A 21,572-nucleotide genomic window follows, 5' to 3' on the forward strand; every position below is an offset into this window, starting at 1 on the left:
TCCTCTTGTCTTCCTGTCGACAATTCAACTTTTATTGTTTGGATTGACTTCTTATAAAGCGTATAGTATAAGTTATCAGCATTATACCTTTTTAGCCAACTTCAAACTCATTACTACACTTTTTACACTTCTGTTAGGAATTAATGGTCAATAAACCTAATTTCTGTGAAATGACACCTAGTTTTTTAATAAAAAAAAGCAGAAATTATGAATTGTTTTGAAAATCATTATCAGAGGAACATATGTTGATGAATTATCATGGACTGTTATATGTCAAAATTTAGCCAGGTCACTGTTTTGAAAGCATTTAAAAAAAATTTTTTATGGCAGCACATAATGACACCGGTTGAACACAGATGCTATAAATTTGAATAAATCACCCACAATTCAACAAAAGTTTTTTGTTTTTCAAAGAGCTATTATAGGCCCATCCATGTTATTTTGGGGCAATTACATGAAAGAAACACATATTTTTTATATAAAAACATTTGAAAACAGGTCAAATTTGACCCAAGGACCACAGAAAGGTTAATATCATATATTTAATGTTATTCAATTATATATTTCATAAAAACGAATGAATATGATTTTCACCATTTCTGAGATGTTTTCAAAGTAGCCTACTGTAAATATTGTAAATATCTAGAATAAATACATGGAAATAATACTAGAACTGGTAATACCATGAATGTCATGGTAAGAAATTGACATATGTTGGTATATTAACCAATTAGTAGCATTAAAACCTTTAACCATGAAGCGACATCTCCACCGTTTGGTAAAGGCCTATATTAAAACTGATTATTGATTGTTGTTATTATTGCTTTAAGGACTGTTACAGTCAGTACATTAGGCTCGGAATAAAAATAATTGTAAATCGCTGCTCTTCTTCGGTTTAGCACTAATTAGCTTTTTCTTTTTGATCCAAACGTTTCCCTCATCACAAACAAACATAATAACCCTCATCAACAGTCTGGCCAGTCTTTTATTGTCAACATACTTCCAGAACAAAAACAAATGAACACAAATAATAATTACAATAACAATAATTAACAGTTTTAATAATAGACACTTTAATCTGTAGTGCACTTTAAACCTCCACACGCCTCCATGTTAAAGGCAGTCCAAGGACAAACCATCTGCTGAGTTGAGGAGTCGAGCGGTCACTTCGTTCAGGAGCCGTGAGCTGAAGAGTTCAGCGTTTCCTTTAAAAGCAGCCGGGTTAAAACTGGAAACACGGGTGCAGTTTATCTCTTAATACTTGTCTGCGGGGCCTTTGGGACGAGAATATCACATTTATTGCTTTTAAGTAATGTCTCATGGGAGTGTGTTCACCTCGTGAGGATCGTACACATAAAGCAAAGTCTGTTGAGGACGGTATGTACTCTGGAGGTTAATCCATTCAGAAGTCTGTACACATAAAATTGTACTAGGGGCTGAAATCCCTCCAGGGTAAAGGGTTTGATTAAATCAGTGGGTTGCATATCTGTTTTCCCACAACTGTCTTCCTAGCATTAACTATGGCATGAAATTCATATATAACATCTTCCCCGACATACTCTAGTGGTTGATCTAACTCACTGCAGAGCCACTAACTGGACAATGATTAAGCCCTAGAAGCAGTTAAACCAATTTCAAAAAAAAAAAAAGTCCAGGCAAGCCGTCTCTAAAATGTATACTAGGCCAGTGGTTCCAAACTTAAGAGTCCCAAGATACATCTGAGGGGTCACCAGATTATTAAAAGTGCAAGTAAGAAAGAAAGAAAAGCATTTGTTATGTACAATTTTCAATTTTTTTCTAACTTTTCTTAAATTTCTACTTCATTCCTGTGAAATACTGGATATTTTTTACTTTTTGGGGACTCTACAAATCCTTCAAATAAAACAATCAGATTTTTTTCACAGAGCCAGGCTATCTGTTTCCCTGTGTTTCCAGTCTTTATGCTAAGCTAAGGGAAGCCAACCAGCTGCTGGCCCCTGCTACATATTTAGCATACAGATTTTCCAAAAACTTAAAATATTCTTTTAAGGGCCAATAAGATTGGGAACCACTGTACTAGACTAAACATCTGTTGGAGGAGAAAACACACTTAAATGTGAACAATTTCAGTCCAAGAGGTGATTAATGCATTTTTAATAATGATTTTGTTGCATGTAAGAGTATGACTACCGTGGCTCTCTTATTGTGGACTGAAACCCTTCACAACGTAATGCAACCCAGGTGACAGGAGCTCGATGAAAGAAACAGTGACATGTTCTTACAACGAACATCAAAAAAAATCCCCAAAAAGTGACGTCCCAACAACAGACAGGATCAGTGCAATTAACTCGACTCTCTCTATTATTTCAAAACCTACGACGTTAGAAAACAAGTGCTGATTAGGCTGGTGCAAACCATTTGTGCATGTACAGCAGGTAGACATGTGTGCACATACATACACACACACACACAAGCACTCTTATTCACACAGCTTTTTCTATTAACCGCACGCACACACACGCACACAAAGCAGCACTAAAATGGAGCATTTGCAGTTTCATTAAAAATATCTGACTCTGAAACTCTGAAGTCCAGTCCTTCTATAAAGTCAACTCTCCAATGTAACTCTACTAGCTCTACCAGTCTAAGTTCATTGGTCCCAGAGGCACATAAGCGCAGCTAAAAGAGCTTAAAACAGGACAGTAAGGAGCAGGGGAAAGAAAAGGATTTGTTAAATATCTTCAATGTTTTCAAATCAAAATAAAAACCTCAACATAAAGGGCAGGATTGCTCAAATACAGTATCTGCACTGGAAAATCAGTCAAAACTTAAGAGATCTAAACTTTTTACTTGCTATTTGATTATTTTTTTTTTAAATAGATCCTGCCATTTTTAGGTCACAAAAACAAACTTCAGCTAAGCCAGTAGCCAATAAAATTACCAGAGTTTAAGCAGTTGCCAGAAGCTGCATTTGAAGGAAGGAGTAAATATCAATCCTGGGTGCTGTAATCTGAGCAAATACTTGTTTTTCTGATCTACTTAAATCCCAAATATATTAGTTTTACCACAGAGGAAGAAAGTGCCAAAACGTTTAGTGAATCTCAGGCCCTTTTCACACACGGAACTGCAACATGGCCAACGTATTATATTCCTGTAAGGCAGAGGATTTTGTCATTTACACATTTGTCATACAACTTTTTCACACAACTGCCACAATGTCTTTTTTGATACCGCCACCAGGGGTCACCAACATCAGAACTTTTCAAATCCTATACAGTGGAAACCACTTATAGTGATCGCTATAAGCGGATGATTATTATAATCGTTTTTTTGTTATTGTGCATCATTTCTCATGCAGATTACCATCTAATTGATATTTGTATATTTATTACATGAATACAAAGTCATGAAACGGAGCGCTTTGCTATTTACTGGCTTCTTCTGCCTTTTCTAGCTGGAAAAGCAGCCGGTCCGCGAAGCAAAGTATCAACGAAGTAGAGTTAAAAAAACAAAACAAAAATTCAATTAACGTAAGTCTTCCGTAGTTTTAAAATGTTTTTCCACATGTTGTCATCTATGAAAATACCCAAAAACGGACTACTTGATTACTATAAGCGACTGATTTAAACAGCATTTGTATAGAAATGATTCTGTCCCAAGCTTTTTGATCCGTATAAAGCGACGGCTCACTGTAACTTTGATCACTATAAGCTGTTTCCACTGTATTATTAATTATTATGTGCAAGGAAATGTGATTAAAATAATTATTGTGGGAGTTAATTATTTAGGATGTTGGGATTATTTTTAAAGTCATGTGTTTTTTTCCAAGAAATCCCGATTAGAAAATTGCGACGCCTGATCAATTTCTCTGTAGAAGTTACAAAATTGTCATGGAAAAAATCGACTCAAGTCTCCCATTCGTAAATTACGCTTAGACTAAAAACTACCACTATTCCTAAAGTAAAGTGCATGTGTGAGAGGGGCTTAGCTTACACTAAATGCATCTGCAAATCAACAGTCATATTAACAAAACTGATGCACTGATGCAGTAAAACCTGTACATCTGGCAATCTCTTGAGATCAAAGCATTTGCAGTATTGTCACCCAGGTCTGAGAGGACTGGAACGGAAATAGAGGTTGTCAGTCACTACAATCATGGTCGCGTTGTGCTCTTCTTTTGTCTCAGAGTTTCCTCTGTTACCAGCACTAGGGCCCACCTCCCTCATCTTCTTGTTCCTCCATGTTTTTGCGCGCCATCCTCTCTCTCCGCTCTGCCAGCCGCTGACATCGAGGGCAGTCTTTGACTGTCCGGAAGCAGCTGCGATGGTAACACGCATGGCACTCTGTAAAAGAAAACAAAAACAGGAGTCAGAGATGTAACACTTCAGAGCATTTACAGCACAAATGGGTCATCTATTCTTCCCTTAGGAAGAGAAGAGTATTCACAGAGAGTTGCTAAACCAAACAATGCTGCAGCGTCCACAAACCAGCTAACCAGTTAAACCAGTTTGGCATCAATGAGATGGGATGTTTCAACAGAACAGCCAATCACAATCGGACAAGACGGGGGAAGGGTGAGGAGAGGAGTATAAAAGACGCAGAAGTGAAAGGCAGCGCGTCAGAAGGCAGAAGGAAGCAGGTAGGTGAGACGGCTGTTAACCTGGGAGACACGCACCACACCCTAAACCTGTTCAGACACATCCTGTTCTCCCTAAAGAGGCTACCACAGTGCTTTAAAACTCCTACCGGATAATTATGAATGCAATGATTCGACTGAAATGTAATGAAAGATGAGATAAAATGACAGGCAACTCAACTTTAAAAAAAAAGGCATTTATTTCATGTTCACATGAAGATGAAGCTTAAATAATAGCTACTAAAAGAATAAATTATACATTCGTTCTGACACATGTAGTCACCTCATATTAATGAGACATTCTTCCTTCAACAACAATCTAAATTAAAACAAAACAACAAGCACTTTTTCCTCTAAACTGGAGGAGTCTGATGAGTCTACATTTAAAAGAAACACTACTTCTGCTGATTTCATCAGAGAAATTAGCTGAAGTTCCTGACCAAAGCAAACTGAAATGACAACGTTAAACTACTTTTGTATCGTTTGCCATCCCTGTGGCCAAGACAAAAGCAGCACAGAGCTCAGAGCCAAAGACGGGAAACTAAACCACCAGTATCAGTAATCAAGCTTTACGCACCCGCACATCTGGAATCGAAGCCAAAGACATACACCACCAAATAGCTGCCAAATATCTACCCTCCACCAGTTGCGCAACTGTGCAAACATCAGAGCCAAAGCCAAGAAATACCAACACCACTGTAGTGCAAAGAACTTGGCGCCAAATGAGAACAGTAGAAGAAAAAGTGCACAACGTTTTAAACCATAAGACGGTTGAACGGTGGCGGAAAATCTGATTAAAGAGAGGGGAAGAAGTATAGAGGTAAGACGGCACAATTCATTTGAGTTTAATATTCTTACAGGAGTAAAACACTTTAAGGAATAGTCTGAGATTTTGGAAGAAGCCATTTGGGAAATATGCAAATTCACTTAGTTTGCAGAGAGCAAGACCAGAGGAACAATACCACTCTCATATCTGTGTGCTAGATATGAAGGAAGTCCCTGCACCAAGCCAAGAAATAGTGCAGCGCACAACGTTTTTATACATTGGTTCTTGTGATGATAAAAATAGCAAGATATAACATGTGAACAAAAAAGATCTGCCAAAATGTTCAGGAGTGTCAATGAAGTTAAAGTTGTGCAGCACTACAAGAAACAATTTGACATCTACAGACTATACATGGTGACAAAAACATGTGAAACAAAAGTGGACTCTGACAAAATAAAACCTCTCTAAACTTAAAAAACTCTATAGACTTTTACTTGATATTATTAAAAGCTCCGTCTGCTCTGATTGGTCAGCTAGCCCACTCTGATGTGATTGGCTCCACTCCAGCTCCGCTCTAACTAGCTTTGTTTGAGGGCGTGCTAAACTACCCGCTAGGCAGCTATTACACAAGTGTGTTACTTGGTGACATCACTACATTACAGAAGAAAAGGCGGGACTTGAAGCGAGGCATTTCAGGAAGTTCAGCAGCAGTGTTTCTGTGGGGGGGGAATAACTCCCCTTTGGCGTGGACTTTAAGCTTTGTAACTTTGCAGACCTTTTACATGCACAAATAAATATATAACACACTAAAGGGAAGGGGAAAAGCATAATTGGTCCTCCTTAACTAAACCTGAAGCCCTCACTTAACAAGCAGTCATTAATATCTGGACAAATACAAGCTACTGTTTTGTCCAGCAGATCCATCAACTTGGTGTGCTCCAACTTGGCTGATTATATAATTGGACTTAAGTAACTTCTGATCATTCAAGGAGACAGCAGTCGTTGCCATTTGGAGCTTCTTACTCTTGTACACCACCGCTCTCAGTGCAATTCTCTACGTCACTTATCTCTGCACTCTCTCCACCTTCTGTCTTGCTCTCTTTTTCTGTCCCTTTCCTACCCTTCCTTCCTCTGGTGTCTCTCCTGGCTATGCGAGTTTTACGACCTCTCCAGTTAGTACGGGTTATGACGGCTGGCTCTTGTTGGCCTTCCTCCTCAGTATCCACCTCTTTTTTTACATCACTCTCCCCACTCCTATCCTCCTCTCCTTTGCTCCTCCTTCTGGAGAAAACAGATGACAGCCGATGCGGTTTTAACAATTTCAGAAGTGGAAATTTCTCCACGTTTTCTGCACCAGATTTTTCTCTTTCGGCTGCCTCCGTTTGGTCTCCCTCTGTAATTTCATCATTCTCCTCCACGGTCTCCCTGCCGGCTTTTCCGTCCTCCTCAGATCCTGTTTCTTTCTCCAAAAATCTGTTTTCAGGCTCTTCCTCTTTCACTTCTGTTTTCTCTTCATCCTCTATCTCGCTTTTTGAGAAACCCTTGGTAAGACTCCCTAACCCCGACACCTTCCGACGTCCTTTCCTCTCTTGTCCTACTTCATCTAGACTTTCCATGCTGCTGCATGTTTCGCTGGCACTGTCTCTTCTGTCTCCTTTTGAAATGTTCTTCTTTAGTCTGTCTATGTGAAAAACCTTTAATAAGTTGATTTTTTCCTTTCTTGCATGACCTTCTTCCTTTTCCTTACTCTCTTCCCTCGCTTTGCTATATTCCTCCCCATGTTGACCATTTCCTCCCTCTTCCCCTTCCTCCCTCTCTGAGTCTGTCTCTTCTGTCACCTCTTGCTCTTCCTCGTCGCCTTTACTCCTGGAGAAAGCTTTCACCAATTTTCCAGGAGCAAAAGCTTGAAATATTCCCCCTCTTCCCTGTCTCTCTCCTCCTGTGTCACCCTTTCCCTCTTGCAGTCCACTCTTCACCCCCTGATCCCCACCTAGCTCTAATCCTTCCTCCCCTCCCTCCCCCTCTCTCCTGTCTTTAGAGAGGGCCTTCGCCAGCCTACGAGGGCTGGAGATCTTCCAGTCTCTCCAGCTAAGTGGAATGAAGGGGCGGGGGGAGGGGGCTCTTGAGCCGCCCAGGCCTGCCACCAGCAGAGAGGGCTCACCTTCGCAGCGCTGGCACTTGTTCAGCTGGAAAGGGAAGATGATGTCTTTTTCGTTGCCGCAGATCTCGCACACAAAGCCCTTCGCCTGGCACAGCTGGGGTAGATCGAAGAAACAGTGTCAAAAAAAAAACAGATTAAGCTGTGAATCTCTGGTTATTTGCTGACATTATAACAGTTCCTCATACTATATGATAGCCCACTTCACTGTAATAAACTATCCACTATCACTGCAATAAATTAACTGGATAAACTCTCCATGTTAAAAGAGAAGGCACATGGTTATCTTACCACACAGCCAGCTACGTGCAGGGTACCAAGTTTAAGCAGCTCTTTCATTCGGGTAGCCAGTTCTCCGTTGCGCACAGCAGTGAGGTCATTGAGGGAGAAGAGGTGAAGGTCCTCCGTCAGGTGACCTGACAGGCTGTCGAACTGGTCCAGCACCCTGAGCAACACACACACACAGACACACACACACACACTGATGATTATGTCCTTCTTTGCAGGGAGAATGATTTTGTTTGGAAATGATTGTGAAAACATGTACAAGCAGAAAGCTTACTCTTTAGCAAAGCGACAGGTCTTGAAGAGATTTTTCATGTGAAACAGCTGCACCCTCAAAACCTAAACAATAACAAAGTGGAGAAAACATCATTGTGTTACTTAAACATATACTGACAGACATTGTCAAAAAATGTTTAATACATGGAGGAAGGAACGGGAAGGCCACGTTCAGTTTCCAATTACAGCCTCTGTTCTGTTAAAGTGTGTAATATTCAGTATCCCTGCCAGATGACTGAGGTGAGCAAGCATCAAATTTCTCCTCTGTCTATTTTCCAGTAGGTATAAGCTGCCTTGACACACATTTAAAAAAAAATTCTGTGTCATTTTATCTATCCATGAAAAGGTTTTAATGCTTATTCTTGCTCTTTTAGCCAAAACCTGCCTAATCACACACATAAGGATGTGACTTCTTCAGTATCACCTCGCTGTTTGTTGTCAAGGACATAAATGGCTCTATTCATTCTGGTGTATTTTAAACGGCGGGTCCATCTGCGTTCTTTTCTGGTTTTATTAAATGGAAACGCCCACTGAGCCATTTGCAAAGAGCAGTGACGTAGGTTACCAAAGCAAGTTAATCAATAAGGTTTGAATAATGTGAATGTTGGCAGGACCTGAGTTCAAAGTTAACTGTGCCTGGTGGCTTTGAAGAGAGCGACATTACGGCTTCAATTCCCCGTTGGAAAGGGCTGTTCTAACGGTGAGGTAAAGCGGCTGTGGACGGGAGCAGCAAAAAAACGCATTTTAGCAAACCTAAAGAAAAGGATCTATATTAGTTTAAGTGCACGCTATATTTAGAATAATTTCCCCACTTTACCTTGCTGTTAGACAGCCCATTTCAACAGGGAACTGAAGCTTATCTATGCTCTCTTCAAAGCCACCAGACTCCATGGACAAAAACAGTCATTTTACCTTGCAGAACATGGAGTTGCTGCTCTACCGTTGTTTGTGTTATTGTGTGACTTTCAGATCCGAGCTAACGTGGCGCCCACACAGCAGTGTACTGCTTAGCTTCAGTAGTCCTGTCTGCTTCTCCAAACTGGAGGATATAAGGATGTATATATACTGTACATGAAGCAGCATTGTCATGCAGAATCCTACGTCAGGTCACGTGTGAAAAGGTTTTTAGAAGGGCTTGGGAAAATAGCATTTTGACGATAAAACATACATACTTTGACCAAAATGTGCTTGCTTTAAGCAGCAAAATCAGTCTCAAGTGAGCTATTTTACAATAACCATCAGGACAATTAGGATTCATGCTCAGCAAACAACAGTAACATTTTGGCCCACAGTGGCTTTTCAGCTTGTTTTTTTAAACAGAGTTGAAACTGGTTATTATGGTGTAAATCCCACTAGTTAATGGTAAAAAAATATCAAAGAGAGAACATTTAAAAAAGAAATTTAAAAAAAATTTGCCCAATGCCTTATTTCCCATGCCGCTGCTGCGTCTGTGCTCACCCTGACGGCCTCCAGAGCTTTGATCTTCTTGTACAGGCCACTGTTGATGTCATTGGGGTTGAAAAGCGGGTCTCCGGCGATCTTGCTCAGCAGGTCCCGGGCAAAGTTGCTGACATAGTACTTGCTGAAGTCCCACTTCATCAGCACTCGGCCGGGAACCACCGCCTGGGCGTTCTCATGGCAGCACTGGCAGAAGTAACGGCCGAGGTATTCACAGTAACGCAGTCGCTTGATATAATCTGAAGTGTAGAGACAGACAGCAGAGACACAAGTGAGCTAGAGGTAAGAACATGGAATGCTCCTGAGTCTGAGAAAGAAACCATCTCTGCATAGCATTTCTATATATAAAAAGGGAAATGCCATTGGAAAACACCAAGTTTTAGGCCAGCTGATCACATTGGAAAAACAGTCTTATTGTTGCAATTAAAATTAAAAACAAGGACTGAAACTGTGAATGTAAATAGACCTTTTGTGTTTTGATACTGTTTGATTGATGGAAACATGTCCAAATGTCTGTTAAAACAACATTTTCAAGGACAACAAGTATTTCTGTGGTTTGCTGGTCATACCTGGGTCGATGCGGGTGCCACAGCCAGCGCAACGATGGTTCTGTTTAGTCACAACTATCTTCCTCCTGACAGGGAGAGAAAATGTTTAAGTAATGTAAATTCTGTAGGACAAAGCGCGAGGACAGCGGTATAACCTACAAATTTAGAAATGGCGAGCAGGGTGTGAAAAAGAAAGTGAGAAAGTCAGTGAGGGCAGGTACAACCTGGTGTGGACTCACTTGGGGGCGGAATGAATGTTGAAGATGATCTGCGGTCGGGGCGGCGCCCACTCCAGGTTGCCTCGGACCCGAATCCTCAGCTTGTAGATGTCTGCGTGTTCGCCATCATCAGGTGAGATCGGCAGAGAGTCGGGGATGGGCAGCAGCTAGGAGAGAATTATATTAATTATTGCATGTTGAGTGCCAAGTGTGGAGAACTGCTATTCCGCGGAGTACTATACACGAGCAGGACGTTGTACCTTCTGTGGAGCGTCTTGTTCTGGGACCAGCCAGTCAAGCTCTGAGGCTGCAGGAAGCTGCATGCCCTCAAATTGCCTGAGTAAACCCATGGCTACTGACTCAGCCGAGTTCGACTGGAGGAAGGATGGAGAGCTGGAAATACCCAAAGAAGAACAGAATATATTTTTAAAATGCACATTTTTTTTTTTACATGTGTTTTCAGTTTGCTGCTAATCCAGACGTAAAATCCCTGTGGTTCAGAAATTGGTTAACCTTTTCGATGAAAGTCCATGGTAAGGACCTTGGAGCTTTTTTATGTGTACTGTTAATTTTTTTCTGAGTAATTCAAGTAACATTTAACAGCTTCTAATTATTAAGATCCTGACAATTTACATTATTATCTATTATCCAGAGGAAGAAGGGAAACAGGAAGTGGTTGTGTTACTTACATGGACTCTGAGCTGAGAAAAGACCTGCCGCTGGAGCTGACGCTTCGCTTAATGTCTGCATCTGGAAGACAATAAGGCCACAGTAATATAAAAGAGGAGCAGTGTACCAGTTGTACACGTTTTTATCCACCAGCCATAGATACCAAAAGATTTGTAATACTTGTATAATAAAATCAAAATTTTAAGATTTGCAGAATTGGAAATAATAACTATCAGATGATGGATGGATTTCTCTGGGGAAAGAAAGCAAAATGTACCAGCTGGTGGATGGTGTCTATTTTTCTCACCATGGCACCATTTGCTACAGCTAAGCAGCGTTTAATGTTTTGAGGAGAAATGATTTAAGAGAGATGTGATCAGGGACACAATAATAGGAGAAATTTAAGAAGACGTGAAAAGTGAAAGTCCCTAATAACATCACATCTCTGATTAAATTCAAGCACATTTTAAATGTAATTTCACAGGTAGCATGCAGGAAAGCCAGAGAGATTCAAAGGTAGAGCATTGCTGCCATATTTTCTCATAACACTTGAGTAACAACATGTAAGCAAAAGGTTTGGTAGAACAGGAGGCCGCCTGCATGGATTCTTATGAGACGAGCTTCTTTCTATCAGAAGAGCAACATTCTTGTTTATTCAAATGAAACACTGGTTAGAGTCAGAACCCTTCTGGGTTACAGAAGAGAGCTGAATAAGCTAGTTAGTCATCTGCAGGATTCAACTAATCCAACTGTCTGATAAATATCTGGCTTCTTTTGTGCTTACAGTTTGACTACTGCAAAGTGATACTACAGGCACAGGATGATCATCAGCAGAAAGCACACGAGAGCAGACCGGGCATGGTGATTGACCTTTAGTGATTTTGTGTCCAGAAGAGGGAGATGCAATTAACTGAAGTGTGAAGGATTAGGAGGAGATTTTCATCACTGGCTTTAGGCAAAAATGTTTTCCTTATTTTGCTTAAAGGGTAACTTTGGTAATTTTCTTTTAGTGGACGTAAATGACGGTGTCAGCTTGCCCCAATAGCACCATATTGCTGCCCGTGAGCATCTCCTGTGAGCAACTCCCGTCTACAGCATTATCCCTCAATACTGGACCAATGTCAGAAATTCTTGTCGCTATTAGCTATCAGTTAGACACAAAAACATGGGAAAATACGGTCCAAGTTTAAAAAATACCAAAGTTACCCTTTAAGAGAAAATGACACTGTGGTCCTTGATTACACCTCTCCCCCTGCCTTTGGTTCAGGGCATAAAGAGTGCTCACTAAATATGATAATTTTGACCCTCAGTGTCAATATTGTGACACCACTGGAGGATATTCACACACAAGAACATTTTTTAAGGAAAATCATTAATAATGTGTGTTATGATAACCAAACAGGTAGAGCGTGTTCTCATGAAAATGTGTGGTTTTCTATTAACTACACTTTTAAAGACTTTTATAGGACTCATAGAATGACAGAATCATTTCTGTTACACTACTATCAATTTGCAATCACACATATGATTTCAGTGTTAGTTCAGTTCTTTTGTATTCTGATTAAATTTAAGGATTTTGGTAAAAATTTAAGTATTAAGTATAAATCATTTGAGAATATTAGGATAAGTAGAAGCATTCAATGTTCATTTCACTAAGTTGAAACATTCTAATATTAAGAGAAATGTACTACTTAATGCAGACCAGGAAAACATAACATTATTAGCAATATCACAACATCACCATAGCCCAAATCTAAAGCATATATATATGATATTCTTTTGATATATTGTCCAACAATAGCCAGGTACAGTCATGTTCATACAGACAAAACAGCCTTTGTGCCCTTGATAATATCATCACTTTGCCGGAGCTAAAATCTGGCGTCACAAAAGAAACAATTAATATTGGGCTGAGTTCAAACATTAAGGAACGACAGGTTGGAACGATGTGTACGTAACAGCAATCACACCTCATTCTCACTGGAGTTGCATCATCAGATGATGAATAATTGGGTGGATGGATAGATGAATGAATAAGTGAGTAATCCCTGTAGTCACAGTCGTCACAGAATGCCAGTTGTTAACCCGCTCGTCTCCCCCAATGAGCCTCCCTAAACACTAACAGGTACAGGTACACCAAAACCCTGGAGCACTGAACAACAAGCACCAACACAAACAGCCAAGCAAACTATTCAGTTGAGGTGAGGAGGCAGATGGCTCGACTCCAAACTGAAAACTTGCAGTACTCCACCGTTCTGCTTAGAAAGATTTATTGCAGGATAGTGGAGAACCATAGAAAAATAATCTTTTTTCATCTGAAAAACACGACCACCAAAGTACAACAACACCAAACTTATTGACAGCTGTTTGCCTGCCTGGAACGGAGTAAACATTGTGTAAAATTGGATTTCCAACTTCCAGAAATTTGGTCATCAGATGAATACAGCAACTAAACATTGCTCTACATCAGACCAGCACATACGGGAACGTCGCAAAACGTCAAGGCAGCACCCCCTTTTCGGGGATAGAAAACCGAAGATCCACTGCAATCAATGCAATTTGACGTGTGTTTGGATTGTAATTTTGACAAGTTTGTACGCATTTATCTCTTGTTAAACAAACATATTTTGCGATCTTGCCAGAACCGGAGTGTTCGCAATACATTAAGAAATTAAGGTTGATCGCTGCCATGTCCCTTCAGTCTGCCCCCATCCAACAGTGACCGGAAATTGCTTATCTATTACACAACGTTAGACTAGGTGTTGTTTGTATATAGCCAACTGTTTGATCCATAGGCTGAGAATTAGTTGGAGACGACAGTCTGATGCTGCTATAACGTTAATGACTGTATCACTGCAGCAGCCTCCCACTCAAGCTAATGTTAGCTAGCCATCAGTAGTAACATAACTGTCACCAGCATCATTTAGCGATTTACCAGACTGGCTTAAATCTCAGTGTGAAAGCCTCGATTAACCCACTACACAACAGCTTTTTGGCATTTTCCTGTTTCTCTCCTAATGTGACAGCGCCTTTCTATCCCCCAAAAGGGAGCACAGCCTCGGTGATGACACCATGCTGGTCTGGTCTATAACTTGTAGCCATGAAGCCCCTCTATTATATCGTTTTTAGAACATGGCAGAGGAACAATTAGCGTTTTTTTAATTTATTGCTGGTACAACCAACTACACAGCAACTCTTCGGCATAGTGTTATTAATGTAAACCGGGTTGTTTAAAGTAGACATGTTTACACTGTTGCTGTCTACGAGAGATACGGGATTGTTTTCCCCCTCCATTTAGTACTTTTCCTTTCCTCAGGCTGCATGACCTCAGAGGTGAGTGCATGCAGAATCAAAAGTGAAAGCTGTCAGTCCATGGATTTACTACAAAATAAGAATCTATATCCATCTTATTACAAAATGAACGTCAGTATGTTGAAAAATACAAACTTAAGGTATTTAAGGTTGATTCTGAAAGTGTTTTTAACTTACTGAGAGCTCACTGGAAGATTGAACAGAATCAATCAGTAAAGACAAAAACATAAGCTAAAAACTGTAAATGGTTAGAGTTGAAGTGCCATCCAGTTTAACAGGAAGGATAAAAGGCGTTATATTCTCAGTTTGGAGTGGAGCCATCGGCTTCCTCTCAGAGGAGCCCCGCAACAGTAAACTGTCTGTATTGTAGCTGTGCAGCCTCGCCCACCCGTTCAACCTGCAGATACCTGAGAAGAGGGAGGCGAGTGACAGGGAGAGGCCGTTCTGAGACACCGCCAGCAGGGACTGACCCTCACAGCCATCTGAGAGACAGAAACTAACACTCAGCACAACCGTCACCACAAGCACAAACATTTTTTTTCAACACTCAGCAGAGCTGTTTGTCAGTGTCACAGGCAAACATACAGTATACTGCACTGATACTGTACATGTGGAAGTCATGCAGTTATACAGCTCCCAAGATACAATAAACTTTGTTGTGCTCAAACCGCAGTACTGAGAAGTGTAGTTATACACAAACACAGTCAAACAATACATAAAGTACATGCACATATGAAATCCCACAACCCATGTTAACACTATTAAAGCAATACACATTCTGATATTTATATATGTTAGTGATTAGTCTCTTGCGGATACTATTTGTCACACAAAACAGCAACTGAAATCTAATCAGTTAATTCAGAGGAAAATGTTTAAGCGTCGTGAACACTGACTGGAATAAACAAGAAGCTTTTCCAGGCCAAACACACCCTATCAAAGGATCATGACCGTATAAATCTGGCATCTCACATGACTGTAACGTCTGTATAAATAGCAACACTAGTAAAAACATTTTACAGGCTACCATTCTGTGACTTTTGTACTTGGACTTCCGTGGTAAAACGTGACATGCAGGGTTAGCAACATTAAGCAAGTGTGGTGATGAGCTTATGAATTATGACCAGAACAGAAACAAACTCATTCACACAGAAAAATTATGAAGTCTTCAGAGGCGTCCTACATATTTAAATTTTTTTTTTTTAAATCAATACTTTGGTCAAACTTCAAATTTCTGTCTATCAACAGCAGCTGGAAGGTAACACTGTTAACTGCATCATATCACTCTGTAGTTTGTTCATCATCCGGTAAAAAGATGCGAGCTGAACTGACAAATATACAAAATGTGCAGTTAAATGCCTGGATGGAAGAAGTTGCTGTTTACCAATTGTGACACTCAAAAGCAAAGACTGTTAATGTTTCCTGGTGCTCCCTCATTCCCTCTCTCTACCTCTTAGTTCGCACTCCTCCACCTCCTCTGCTGAGCCGGAGTCAGACAGGCCCTGGCAGGAGTCCTGAGAGCTCCTCCTGGAGCCTCCGCTGTCAGTGGAGTGGAAAACTGCAGGAGAGGAAGGAGATAATACGGAAATAAAGGACAGAAATCAACAGTAGCAAATGAAGTATATTTGTGAAAGTTACTGAGATGCAATGTCTAATAACTGAAAGCATTGTTAAAAGAACATAAAATGGTAAATAATCAACTAATAATTTCTTTGTCAATGAAGAATCGTATGAAGAAAACTGTCTGTACAGATGACTATAATGTTGCCTTACGTTGCTGGGAGTTTGCGCAGGGCGGCACACGGCTGCGTCGGATCACCTGCCTTCGCAGGCGGATCTTCTGTTTGAGCTGCTGAATCTCAACGTCGCTGTCTCCCTCCTCCTCGCCCTCCTCCTCCCGACGCCGCAGGTTGTACTTCATCAGCTCAATGGCAGCAATAAGGGACTCTGAGATGCTGAAATGAGCGTTCTCCTACAGAACAAAAAGAATATTATGACTCAATCAGAGGAGACAAGACTTTTAAGTTGTGCAACATAATTAAGTTCAACAACGTACTTTTTGTAAACTTTAATTTATCACAAGTTTGGCAGAAGTTTAGCACGGAGTTGCAATCGTTAAGCACTTTGAACTGCATCACTTTGTATAAAAAGTGTATATTATCAGAGTTTGACCAAGTTAGTGATGGACTAACTTATCAATCAGCACAGACAGTAGTCTACATTCACACTAATACCTTTTAATTTTAAAACTTTTCTACGTTTCTGCCAAGTCCACACTATTCTGGCATTTTAAGAACCCCTAAAACAGAGACGTTTAAAAACGCTGCTGACGCCGTTTTAGTTTGAAAACTCCAGCGTTGTGTTTTAGTCCAGCTGGGCAGTAACGGAGACCTTTGAAAGACGATTACATGGGCACCCACATTCGCTTCTTGATTGGGTCTTATCAGTCACAATGTGTCTCTCCCTGATTGGTCACGCCCTTATCATGTAACATTTTTCCGGAAGAAAACAAGCGACATCAGCCGTGATTACCGTTCCCCTACCAGTGGTTAGTTCAATATGGATAACAAGTTACAGGCGTTGCTGACCTTGTTGTCAATGGTAACAGCTGTTGTGCAGTTAAATTCAGCATTTTATAATGACACTACTGCCTGCATGTACAGGAGGCAATTTATTTTTTGAGCGATTTGTGAGCACTTTGTGAGCAATTTGCAAGTGGCGTGTCCAGCGGCGTTATCAGCCCTACGGAGCGACCTTTTGTTCTGCACAACTATTGCAAAGTTCACAAAGAAGCAGTAAACGAACAAAGCATAAAGGCTCAGCAGAGTAGACAAATCCACTTCCTGTTTCCACAGCACGCGCATGCCCAGTGTACGTGAATGGTTGTGTGATTTTCAGGCGTGTTAATATGGACATGGATTATTTCTAAAACGCGAAATTGTTTTAAAACAAGATGAGTTACACTTATGAGGTAAAACGAACCCTGACCTTCTCGAGGTCAGCACAGCTGCCAAAGTCCTGCTCTGACAGGTAGCTGATGAGGCTCTGACCCTCTGACGGCTTCCTGAACATCCCATCTGGAATGCTGTTGTACTGGGACCCATCTGAAGAGACCAACACATGTACACAGAAAATACATGATAACAATACACAAAGAAAATTAAATCCTCTGAGCTTGCCAAAAGCCAACTGCATGCTATCAGACTATCTTATTATCTAAACCATAAAATCCCAATAGCACATATACACATACACACACACCTGATCAACCTTTCTATGACCTTCCTGCTCAGGTCCAGAGTGCCACGTTTATGGACCAGCTGACTCACTTGTTGCTACATTCACATTCAGGAACTGAAAACTTAATTTTTCTTCAACATGTCATGTCAGCTTTGCTGTCCAACTTCCTCCCATATTTAAGTTTGCTGTGGACTTTCTAACAATCACAGCACAAGTGCAACGTTTTTCTTTCTACTATTGCACTCATTTTTAAGTGCAATAATAAATGCCCATTTTTAAAGTACTGCAAACAGAAAACTCACGAGACTCCATGTAGAGGGAGCTAGGAGAGCTGACATCCTTGCGCTGAGGTGAGAAAGGGCTGTAGTTCTTTATGCAGCAGTCGTCCTCTGTCGATTCTAAGAGACAAAGAGTCCACGTTAAGGGCCTTTTATCACCTAAATGCCACTAAAGTCACTAAAATAAACACTGGATTCTTTAAAATTGATGGGAACATGCGTCACCATTCATACACAAAGCGCATTATCGTCAAACAATCAATAAAATCTAGGGAGATGGCTCACTTTATTGCATGCAGAAACAAAAACATGACTGCTGACCTTTGTCAGTGTAATGGCTTGAATTAGGGATGTACAGATTCAGAAAAAAAATGTCTGAGTGACACAGAAATTATACATTTATATGTATAAGCTGGTAGAGAAGAGTGGTCCAATTCTTACTTTTACTTGAGAAAATCAGCATATATTATACTGCAATACACAGCTGTTTACTTTATTAAACAGCTGCTTTGCTTCATCTTTGACATTTACATTAAAGTATTAATCCTAAATAACAGGACATCACTAGCATAACTGTAATGAAATGAATATGTTTACACAGTTTCTATATAACTTCCATGATACTTTCAACACAACACTGATCGGTTATGAAAAATGTGTGCATGAATAAAAACACAACACTGAAATGGTTCATTCATGGCCTCCTCACATCAATTTGACCTGAGTAACACAAACCAAAACAGAGTAAAAAGACCAAAAGCACATATTAGGAGGTGAAGACTTGAAATGAGAGGGATATAAAGAGTTCATCAGCATGCAGAGGGAAAAAGAAAAGAGGTGTGGGAGGGGTAAAGTCATGGAGCACAGTGGAACTGCACTGCCAACCTGCTACCGGATCTTCTATTATTATGGTGATTTTTCGGTGGCCCCCTCCTTCGCACACACAGTAAAAAAAGAGAGATAGAGCAGAAGGAGAGACAGTTACCTCAAGCCAAGAAGAGGAAACAGTGAGCAAAGAGAATAGAGGTGTTAATTCAGAAACATTTAAAAACCCCAGAGAGGAAGTGTGCACCTTCAGAGAAAGAGTGTGGCCTCGCCACATCTTACAGAGCTACAAATAAACACAGACTATGCAGGTAAACCCCCATCTGAATCTCACCTTCATTTTATGCAAACAAAAAAAGGGAATAGTTAATCAGGCATGTTTCCACGTCTTCTTACTGAAGCCTCACTCTATAATAGGGTTGTGATGATAGACGACGATCTCGGGGATCGACAGTGTTCAGAGTGATCGCCAATAGCCGATTCCTTTGCCAATATCAACACCATATTTAGCTTGTTTTGCCATTAATGTATTCAATTATTATTATCATTAGTAGTAGTAGTAGTAGTAGTAGCAGCAGTAGAAATAGTAGTAGTTAATTAATATTCAATTTGATTTGCCCCGTCATAGTTTCACGTTGGCAAACCCTGCATATAACTGACACCAATACACATGCGCGCACACACACTCCAACCAACTGACCTGTGCCTTTAAATAGACTTTGTGTCAAACATTGTTAGGAAATATAGGCCTAATATAATTGGTAGAAAATGAAAATATATTATGTCTTCCTTTAGTGGAATGTGCAGCATGAATGACCGTAGTTTGAGCCACGGCTAAAACAGGTCCGTCGACATTTTGTTTTCTTTCATAGCACATAAACACGGACCCGGCGCCACGAGGGGGCAAGACAAGAAGGGGCTCAGCTAGTTACCTCAAGCCAAGGAGGGGAAACAGTGAGCAAAGAGAACAGAGGTGTTAATTCAGAAACATTTAAAAACCCCAGACAGGAAGTGTGCACCTTGTGAGAAAGAGGGTGGCATCGCCACATCTCACAGAGCTACAAAAAAACTATGCAGGTAAACCCCCATCTGAATCTCACCTTCCTTTTATGCAAAGATTGTGTAACAAAAAAAAGGAATAGTTAATCAGGTATGCTTCCATCACCTGCAGGAAACTGAAGCCTCACTCTATAATAGGGTTGTTGAGTCCTGACATGTGACATTAAATAGACTTTGCATCTTCCTTCACTGGAATGACTTTAGTTTGAGCCAAGGCTAAAACAGGATCGTCAACATTTTGTTTTTTCTTTGCATAGCACATTAACACGGACCCGAGACCCAAGTTTTATGTGCTCTATAGAAAATATCAAAAACAACAAAAATACAGATTGGGTACGTTTAGTCCATTTGCATCGGGTGGTGTGACGCTGTAAGGAATGGAGCAGAGGAGAGGTACAGAATACATCACTTCGGTTCAGCCTAGCTTGCTTTTTGTGGATAAAAGACTGTATTTGCAGCTTTAATGCACAAATGCCTTTTAAGATTTTTATGCTAAAATGGTGGCAGACTTTTTGAGGATATCCAAAGCCCGTTCATAGAAAATACTAAGTCTGCAATGAATTTAAAAAAAAAAAAAAAAAAATTACAGTTGCTCGCCAACTACACTTCTTTTTTTTTGTTTTTAATTTTCAATTTCGCTTCAACCTTTATTACTCAATACAACGTAGTGAACATACAAATAGATGGAGGGTAGCCCAGCTATTGTCACATGAGTTATGGGAGTTAAGTTCACTCACCATTCCTGAGTTTCTGATTGACCCCTGTGTCAGAAAACGAGCGGGTGTGTCCTCGGGTCCCCCGGCCCGGCCCCCTCTGGCCCTCTGAGAAAGAGGAGCGTCTGGGTGGGGTTGGGGCTAGAGCTAGGGAACTCCGTTGCAGGGACTGGTCCGGGGTGGCACCCGGCTCACTGCTGTGGGTGGAGTTTCGGGAGTCACAGCGGCTGCGTTGCCCCAGGTTACCAATAGCCAGGTACTCCGGACCATCATCGTAATCGCCGTCACCAGAGTCCCCGGCCTCAGGCTGAAGGGAGTTGGGCGAGGGGGACTCTGTGAGGGAGATGCACGGGACAGGGACCAGACCAGGAGGAGGTGTCACACCCCGCTCGCTCTCCTCTGGCCTGGACGCACACACCCAGGGAGCTCCCGGGCTGCTGGCTGAAGAGGTAGTGTCTGCAACACAACAGGTAGATACAGTGAGATGGATTGAGACACAAGGTCACAGGTCTCCTTCTCAGTTTCTTCCCTCTCACATGCTCAAGCTTTGCTGATGTGGAATGGATACAGTTTATCTTACAGATTGTTTTTTTATCAAAAAAAGTAACAATAATGTGAAAATACTTTTTAGGAAAGCCACTCTGAAACTGTTTATCCACTTTAGTGAGCACAGCCAGATCAGGACATTTTGTGTCTGTATCAACACATTCTTCAATAACTAATCTTGTCCACAAACAATCAGGCCTCTGTATGGTTAACTCAGCCAGTCTATTCACATACAAACTGTAGTGCATTCATAGTGCCATCCCCCAATCTCACCCCCAACACCCTGTATGTACCGATAACAGAATAGCGATCATTCGCTCTTCATTTGCTTCATTCAATGTACGACTACAAAATCTGTCTCTTAAAATCGAGACAAATACAAGAAGACTGGTCCAAGATGACACTGTTTGCTGGGAACTGAAATAATTTTGGGGAATGACCTTAAATTTCTGTTCCTAAAATTGGACACAAACCCAGATGTGGTTCCAGATGTGAACTCCCATGACCCAAAGTGTGCTCCATGTGAACCTACCATTAATCTCTGTTGCAAGAAATATACATTTTACACTTCAGATATCAACATAGCAAGTACCACTGCTTCCTAAC

General features: G+C 40.8%; 1 protein-coding gene across 3 annotated transcripts in view; it reads right to left on the reverse strand.

Moving 5' to 3' along the window:
- Positions 1–967: 967 nt before the first annotated feature.
- rubcn (rubicon autophagy regulator) overlaps positions 968–21,572 on the reverse strand; it is a 29,109-nt gene continuing 8,504 nt past the window's right edge. Inside the window, exons 7-22 of one of the 3 annotated variants that reach the window (XM_037769522.1) lie at positions 20,445–20,876; positions 18,709–18,756; positions 17,848–17,943; positions 17,294–17,409; positions 16,079–16,277; positions 15,756–15,863; positions 14,713–14,787; positions 11,014–11,074; positions 10,585–10,717; positions 10,346–10,491; positions 10,128–10,192; positions 9,559–9,797; positions 8,102–8,163; positions 7,831–7,984; positions 7,543–7,636; positions 968–4,322 (exon numbers count right to left, since the gene is read on the reverse strand). In XM_037769522.1, the coding sequence (XP_037625450.1) occupies positions 4,186–4,322; positions 7,543–7,636; positions 7,831–7,984; positions 8,102–8,163; positions 9,559–9,797; positions 10,128–10,192; positions 10,346–10,491; positions 10,585–10,717; positions 11,014–11,074; positions 14,713–14,787; positions 15,756–15,863; positions 16,079–16,277; positions 17,294–17,409; positions 17,848–17,943; positions 18,709–18,756; positions 20,445–20,876 (2,165 nt within the window). In that variant the 3' untranslated portion in view covers positions 968–4,185. The remainder of the gene's footprint in view (positions 4,323–7,542; positions 7,637–7,830; positions 7,985–8,101; positions 8,164–9,558; positions 9,798–10,127; positions 10,193–10,345; positions 10,492–10,584; positions 10,718–11,013; positions 11,075–14,712; positions 14,788–15,755; positions 15,864–16,078; positions 16,278–17,293; positions 17,410–17,847; positions 17,944–18,708; positions 18,757–20,444; positions 20,877–21,572) is intronic. The other 2 variants (XM_037769524.1, XM_037769523.1) reach the window with 2 other exon arrangements.

The sequence above is a fragment of the Sebastes umbrosus genome, chromosome 5 (assembly GCF_015220745.1).
Source record: "Sebastes umbrosus isolate fSebUmb1 chromosome 5, fSebUmb1.pri, whole genome shotgun sequence".
Classification (NCBI taxonomy): Eukaryota; Metazoa; Chordata; class Actinopteri; order Perciformes; family Sebastidae; genus Sebastes; species Sebastes umbrosus.